Source organism: Mchenga conophoros, linkage group LG1 (genome assembly GCF_057382185.1).
Source record: "Mchenga conophoros isolate Kocher_MC1m ecotype Shallow Benthic linkage group LG1, M_conophoros_male_GT1.1, whole genome shotgun sequence".
Classification (NCBI taxonomy): Eukaryota; Metazoa; Chordata; class Actinopteri; order Cichliformes; family Cichlidae; genus Mchenga; species Mchenga conophoros.
Genome location: NC_140526.1, coordinates 7,222,096 through 7,229,025, shown reverse-complemented (window position 1 = coordinate 7,229,025; position 6,930 = coordinate 7,222,096). Strand labels below are relative to the sequence as shown.

Here is a 6,930-nt window from a genome sequence, read left to right as displayed (position 1 = left end):
CTCAGCATTGGAGTTACATAATCTCCATTTAGTACAGCATCTTTTTCACAGATTTCATTTCTAAATGTCATTTTTAGCGATGCTTTAGGTGTGTGTTTCCTTCAGCACCATGGTACATGTATTCTATGAGGCATTAACAACAAGGAAAAAAGAAAAGTCTTTGAGATGCTAGTAACGACAACAGATGATGGTCGTCCTAGTAAAAATTGTCAGTATTGCTACTTACAATTTTGCATTTACTCTGACCTTCTGATAGCTGCAGACCAACAGATCTTGTTAGCTTATTCTGATTGTGAAGGTCATATAATTTAAAAATTTTCTCATACAAAGTTAGAGTTAGTAGAGACAAAAGAAACCATAAAATCAGCTCAGCAAGGTCTTGTCTGTTCTCCAGTGCCTCACCTTTAGTGCTGCCACATCTTGAGGCAGGGCATCCTCTAGTGGTCTGAACCACACACCACTGATTTATGTTGAACGACCATAAACAAGAAATGAAACCCCAGACTTCACTTTTTATTGTTGTTTTTTTGTTGTTGTTTTCTTGTTTGATTTTGTCATTAAAAGGCATGAAGCCTGAGCCATCTTAAGCTACTTTTAAAATATATTATAAGGCAGACACATTGTGAGAAATTTGGTTGGAAGAACATATGAAGATACAGCTTTCTTTCCAAAAAGTAAAATGATTGTTCTTAGGAAGGCTCAAATCCAGAATTGTATTTAAAAGTCTTTTACAGTCCTCACTATAGCCGGTGTCCTTTATCTCATTTTGCAAACTTTAGCTCCACCTAGATTCAACTCCAGAAACTTCCTAGCAGCCACAGTGGAAGCAGATCAACCAAATTTCTTTGTATAAACACATCTCACCCTTTGGCAGCCATGTTCAAATGACCATTCTGTAATAGTGTGATCCCAAACAGAATGGGGACACACAATCACCCCCACTATTTCTACCACTATCTTTGCTGTTCCACATTTCTCCCTCAGATTCAGTATTAATTTAAGTGCCTTATGATGTCTCTGGATCAAAGGTTTCAACTTTATCCTTTCAGTTTCACAGACCGAATGTAAAAATGAAATTATTCACTTACAGGATGATGTAATATAGTGTCATATTATGCATATCATTGTACAGTAATTAAACTATGGTGTCATGAATAAACAAATAGCTGTTGTTAATATAAGTTTGACTTTTTAAAAATTGATAATAATAATTTGACACAGATTATTATTACCAACAGTTCAGGCGTCCTTTTTTTGCTTGCAGCTCCACCTGTGGCCACTAGGTGTCAGGAATCTTCCAGCACGTTCAAAATCAAAACTGACAGTCCTTTGTTCATTTATGGATGTGAACTGACTTCCGTTATAAGTTTTTAAAATTAATAGTCAATCAACCTCGTTTTTTTGTTTTTTCTTTTTTGCAGATTTTTTTCTTGAGGCATTACACACTAATAATATGCATAGGCCTTTCTGTATATCTAATATAAACTATTCACGTTGATGAAATTTGTTACTTGTTACTGGTTCTGCCTGTTCAGTATTTTCCACGGACGTACTCAGATAATTACCACCGAATTATTTCTCATTAAGGTTATTAATTATGAAGTGCTGTTTGCTCAGTGTTTGGACAGGCCATCTATTGAGCAGGTTCTTACAGAAAAGCTGATCGCTACACTGATATTTGGGTACAACTGTAAAATTATTAACTGTACTGCATAGCTAATATTTGAAGACATTGCTTTCTGTGTTAGCTCTTAAATGTTAACTGTATTTATTGATTTTGCTTTGTTCATTTGTCGCGCCTGAATTTAGAATTTGATTTTGTAACGTTATGTTATGATGTGACTTAGGAACATGACCCGAAATTGCAATGAGTGTCAAAAGGAGTTGTCGTGTTATATTTTGGAAGAAAAAAAATCGGAAGTATTCCGTATGCTGCGTTTAACTTGACGGTGACCACCGGAAGTGTCGCGTGACTGACTGAGTGGCCGGGGTATTGAACCGTTTTGGTAAAAAGTACTTTTTTTTGTCAACAATTTATCCAAAAGATTGTGGCATTTGCTGGTATCTGCTGTATTCACGCTGGTTATAGTTTAAAGTCACAAGTTAGTATCTTAAGAAGGGAGCTTGTTGTGTGGCTAGCGTGCTGTTAACGGACCCGGCTGGGCGTTTTGATGACGTACTCATGGCTGAGCGAGGAATGAACTTTAAATGATGAATAAAATTAAATTGAAGCCCACTGATGAATTTGTTAAAATCCGGCGCAACTAAAATGAGTTTGTAAAGTTTATACGTAAAGGTAATTGGCATAAAATCATGAAAGCAGGCGTAAACTGAAGCAGCTGAAATTTAGTTGTCAATGTGTTTGGTATTTTTCCTTATTTGACCTTTACTGTCAGTTCGTTATTTTAAGATAATTCAGTGTACTTAGTCGATGTTTGATAGCGGCGGGATAGAACAACACTTCGGGGCTTTTATTATGAAGGGAAAATAATTAAGCGGAAGGGCGGATGCTGCTCGGTGTTTGCAACTCGACGCAAAGGGAGGACAGCGGATTCCGTTGGGAAGCTGCATATCATCGGCAGGCAGTTCTCATCGGATCATTTCGCTTTAACTGACAGGTTAACGGTGTCACATCTGGGATGAATTCCATTAGGTGTGTAGCTCGTAGACTGGGTGTTGTTTTGGCATGTTATGGAGTAAAATGGTAGGAAAGATTCAAAACTTGCTCTTTTCCTGCCGCTGCTCCCCTTCAGTTTGCCTGGCAAATTAGCTGGTTAGCCCCCCTTTTTCTGGCTTTGGAGATAGCATATGTTTGCTCAGTCACAAACCCCAGCTACTGTAATATCTTGCTTGATTTACATTTCTCCTTCCTCTTCCAGCCTCCACGCCCCGGCGGATTTAAATTAGCCTGGAATATGAACAGAAGAAGAAAATAAGCAGCAGCGGCGGTGGTGGTAGTGGAGGTGGCTGTCTTCCTGCAGGATTTCACCCAGGCTTTTTGTTTTTTCCCGTGGACATGCCTGGTCTGTGGAGCAAAGCTGAGAGAGGCTAGCCGGCCCAGAGTCCGGCTAGCGGAGCATTTCCCGAGTTTTGGATGATTGTTCAGCTGAAAGGCGGATTTATTTTGGACAAGCGCTGCTTTCCCTCCCCGGGTAAAGAGACAGCATGGGGGAGCCGAGCCTGGACGACTCCAATGTCAAGGTGGCTGTTCGTGTACGGCCCATGAACAGGAGAGGTGAGAGGGTGGCTTCAGTCTGCTATGACTGGGGTTGATATCCATACAAAAAACTTTTATTTCATTTCTCACATTGTTGTCCATCCCAGAGATATAATCAGTTGCTCCAGTGTTTCTAGAAAGAGTGGGTAGAATCAGTTGGCTGACACATCAATTTCAAACATTTGGTGTGCACTTGTGTCTTTGAGGCTTCATCAGAATCTTGAATGCATCTCTGTGTGCCACCTGAGTCTTTTTCAGCTGCAACACATGTTCTCTAAAAGGAGGGCTTTTGACATCTCTGTACACATACAGCATGATTGCTTGTGCAGAGAAATTAAAACACTGACACTGCACATGATTCCTAGTTCTTCTTGACATACAGTAATGTCATGTTGGCAGTCTCACACTTTTATGCTGTATGGATTATTCACAGGAACCTGGGCTGACTTAACTGTTCCCCTTTTTCTGTTTTTTTTTTTTTTTTTTTTTTTTTTTTTTTTTTTTTCCCCTTAGGAGTAGGATGGCAGTCAGAGATTAGCACCCATTAGTGAAATGAGCTGGATGGCACATGTTTGTACAGTGCTGCCATAGGGCTTCCCTGATGGCTGCCTGCCATCCAGCCAGATTTAAAGCTGAGCTGCTGTGTGAAGATCTACTGTTTGGAAGTCTAGACGCTTTGTCTCCTTTACTGGCTGATACAGATGTCCGTAGCTTTTTGGCTTCAACTGTCATATGCTGAGGAGGCATGTTTTTGGTTCATTTAATGTAAATAACCCAAGAAGGCTGACCTAATGATGTTGGAGCAGAAATTTAGGCTTTTGTCTTTGCATCTCTCACTGTCTCTCCTGGGCTGCTAACATCTTAACATCTACATCTTGTTACATCTCTAATTTTAGAAAAGCCCAGATAACAAAAGCACAGTATTGCACAAATCTTTTGTGCATGCTCGAATGCGCCGGTCAAATGCATTCCAGATTTTTTTTTTTTCCCTGCACTGCAGGAAGGAAGACACAGATGACATTTCCTGGTCAATTTCCAATTTGTGTTTGTGCCGTGGGATACCATGTGTCCCATAAAAGGAGGAGAAAGAGGAAAGCTGCTGAGGTAGAGTGGTTGACCAACAACCGGCAAAATGAATCACGTGTGTCCTCCCCCTCATTTGAACTGGAGATGTCGGTCACAAGATCAAGGCAGTGGATCACCACACTGATCTCACTGTGAACTCTGATGTAGAGTAAACTCTGCAGGGAGAAAGATGATTTTTTTTTTTTTTCTTCACTGATGGCTCTCTGTAAAATTAGAAGTAAGTTTTCCACTTTAAAAAGTCCAGTTTTTCACCAACAGCTGCAAGGTAGTTGACAGGGAGTGAGGGGAATTTACTTGAAGTTCATTTGTCCTGTTTTGTCTTAGATTTCTTCAGTTTGTCCTCATTCAAGTTATCCCTTTTCAGTGTGATATCTGACCTAACGGGTACAGCTGATATCTATGAGGGGATTTTATTGATACTTGGAGCACATTCTTTAATGCTCTTATTATTGATTCCATAAATAATAAAGGCTTGTGCAGCATTTTGCTGAGAATGGAGAAAGGCTTACATGTGAGTCAGGTGTGGAAAAAACATAGTTTCTAAAGTCACAGTTACTTTACATGATTGCTTGTAGACTTGTGAATTTGTTACACTTAACAAAGTGAATTTTAATTCAGTGGATTTCCTGAACTTTGACAACATGCCCATCAGCCACAGCCACTTTAGATACACCTGTTCAGTTGGTGGTTAACATAAATAACTAATTAGCCAGCCAAGACAGCAGAAGATTGGAAAAAGATTCCCTGGTCTGATGAGACTTGATGTTTGTGGTGACATTTGCATGGTAGGCTCATAATTTGGCATACACAACATAAACATGGAAGCATGGCTCCATCCCGAGTCATGTTAATGGTTCAGACTGGTGGTTGTGGCTGCTTCCAGCTGGATAATGTAATATGCCAGGTCATAAAGCTTAAATGATCTCAAATTAGTTTCTTGACTATACTCAAATGGGCTTATATTTTCAAACCACTAAAAGCAACTTTCAGAAGCAGATTTAAAACTAGATCAAAGCCAGCATCCAGGTCTAGTAGTTAGTTAATGTTGTACATAAACCAGTTCCTGTATGCATCCTCTATCTTCCAGCAAGTTGAACCAATTATTATTTTGGCAAAAAAAGGAACAGGCAGGAAAATTGAGAGTTTGCTAAATGCAGTGGGAATAGGTTTGGAACTGGCAGTGCCACGTTTCCATAAGGGCCTTTTTGATGGTTTCTCTGTCTGAATGGAGTTTCTGTCCACATCTACCAGCATTCAAGTAGTATTTTTTTGATTTCATAAAAAGCAGTGGGCAAGAGTCACTCCAGGAGAAGTGCACTCACAAATCCTCTCAGATCTCAGAAAAATTGCTCTGTGTGGTTTTCCAGTTCACACATTCGCACCTTTGATCTGTTCAGCCACAGCTCTTACTCTGTTCTCCACCATCACACAGCTGTTTCTGGAAACAGTCATGGTAGTTAAGGGAGAGCACTTTCCTCTCAGCTTTCCCTAGCTGGTGTGGTGATTCAGAGTCTGAAATAATAAGCAGGCCCCTTTAACCCAAGGCCACTGTCCCCATGTATCCCAGGTTGAGGAGGAGAGGTGCTGTAGCTGCCTAGCTGGACAAAGGCAGGAAGGGAGTGAGTCTGAATGAGTATTTGCTAACGTTGCATAATCCTCCATGTTCCCATGGCTGTGGACTTCGAAGAACAGAGCAACCTCAGGCGTAGCAACGGCAACACCGCGGCCAATCAGCTTCCTGGCTGATGTCAGTGCTGTGGTGCCAAACCTCAGCACCGGTAGCCCAGGGAAGGCCAGTGGAAAGTGGGAGCTGGTTATGGAGCAACGAGAGGCAGATAACAATGGGTACATTTATCCTCTCAACCATGCTACATCACACTTTCCTCTCTGCTGAGCAGAAAGTACAGCTGCTGCACATGGGGCACATGGGTAATGTAGGCTGCAGTAACAGAAGGAAAAAGTAGAACAGAAAGTTTGCATTCTAAAAGCTGTATGTCTGTGTCAGCCCCCTTGTTTAACGTTTGCTCTTTCTGTCTGTTATGGGCTCTCTGTTGAATCAACCTGCCGTTTTTTCTTGCTTTCCTTTTTTTTGCTTTGTACTGCCCTTGACAGCAGAAGAATTGGAGCGTGATTCAGGTTCTCTGACCTTTGACATTAAGTTTCCATGGCTCTACCCTCATGCCTGAAACAGTAGTGCAAGCTCCACAAAGCAGACAGTTCAGCTTAAAATACATAATATTTCTAATTTGAATGACCACACTTGGCCTCCCCATCGGACGTCAGTTTTTCCAGCATACAGTAAACTTTGGTGCCGACCAGACAAGTTTTGCCCTTCCACCCACGGAAAATCACAAGACCTTTGATTTTGAACATCTTTGTAAGTTAGACTGATTTTGCTCAAGCATAAAGTACACGTTATTTGTCAAATTAACAAAAAATTCTGTAAAATGCGCTGACTTCTTTTAAGTCGAGCAATACAGCCTTCTTGTGCCTATGTGCCTTGGACCACAACTGTATGTGGTCCAATCATGCTCGCATCCATAACCCTGTCCGCTTAAGCCAGAAAAGCCTGGAGATGTACAACTACACACATTGGGATTCCCATTTGTATTGTATGTAAGAAATTG

At 40.8% G+C, this 6,930-nt stretch overlaps 1 protein-coding gene across 7 annotated transcripts in view; it reads left to right on the top strand.

Annotated features, from left to right (window-relative positions):
• Nucleotides 1-1,868: 1,868 nt before the first annotated feature.
• The window catches only part of kif13ba (kinesin family member 13Ba), a 53,458-nt gene continuing 48,396 nt past the window's right edge, over nt 1,869-6,930 (top strand). For 4 of the 7 annotated variants that reach the window (XM_085242995.1, XM_085297603.1, XM_085297271.1 and 1 more), the window contains exons 1-2: nt 2,534-2,653; nt 2,880-3,235. In XM_085242995.1, the coding sequence (XP_085099121.1) occupies nt 3,166-3,235 (70 nt within the window). In that variant the 5' untranslated portion in view covers nt 2,534-2,653; nt 2,880-3,165. Of the gene's footprint in view, nt 2,007-2,533; nt 2,774-2,879; nt 3,236-6,930 lie in introns of those variants that run through there. The other 3 variants (XM_085297355.1, XM_085297527.1, XM_085297439.1) reach the window with 3 other exon arrangements.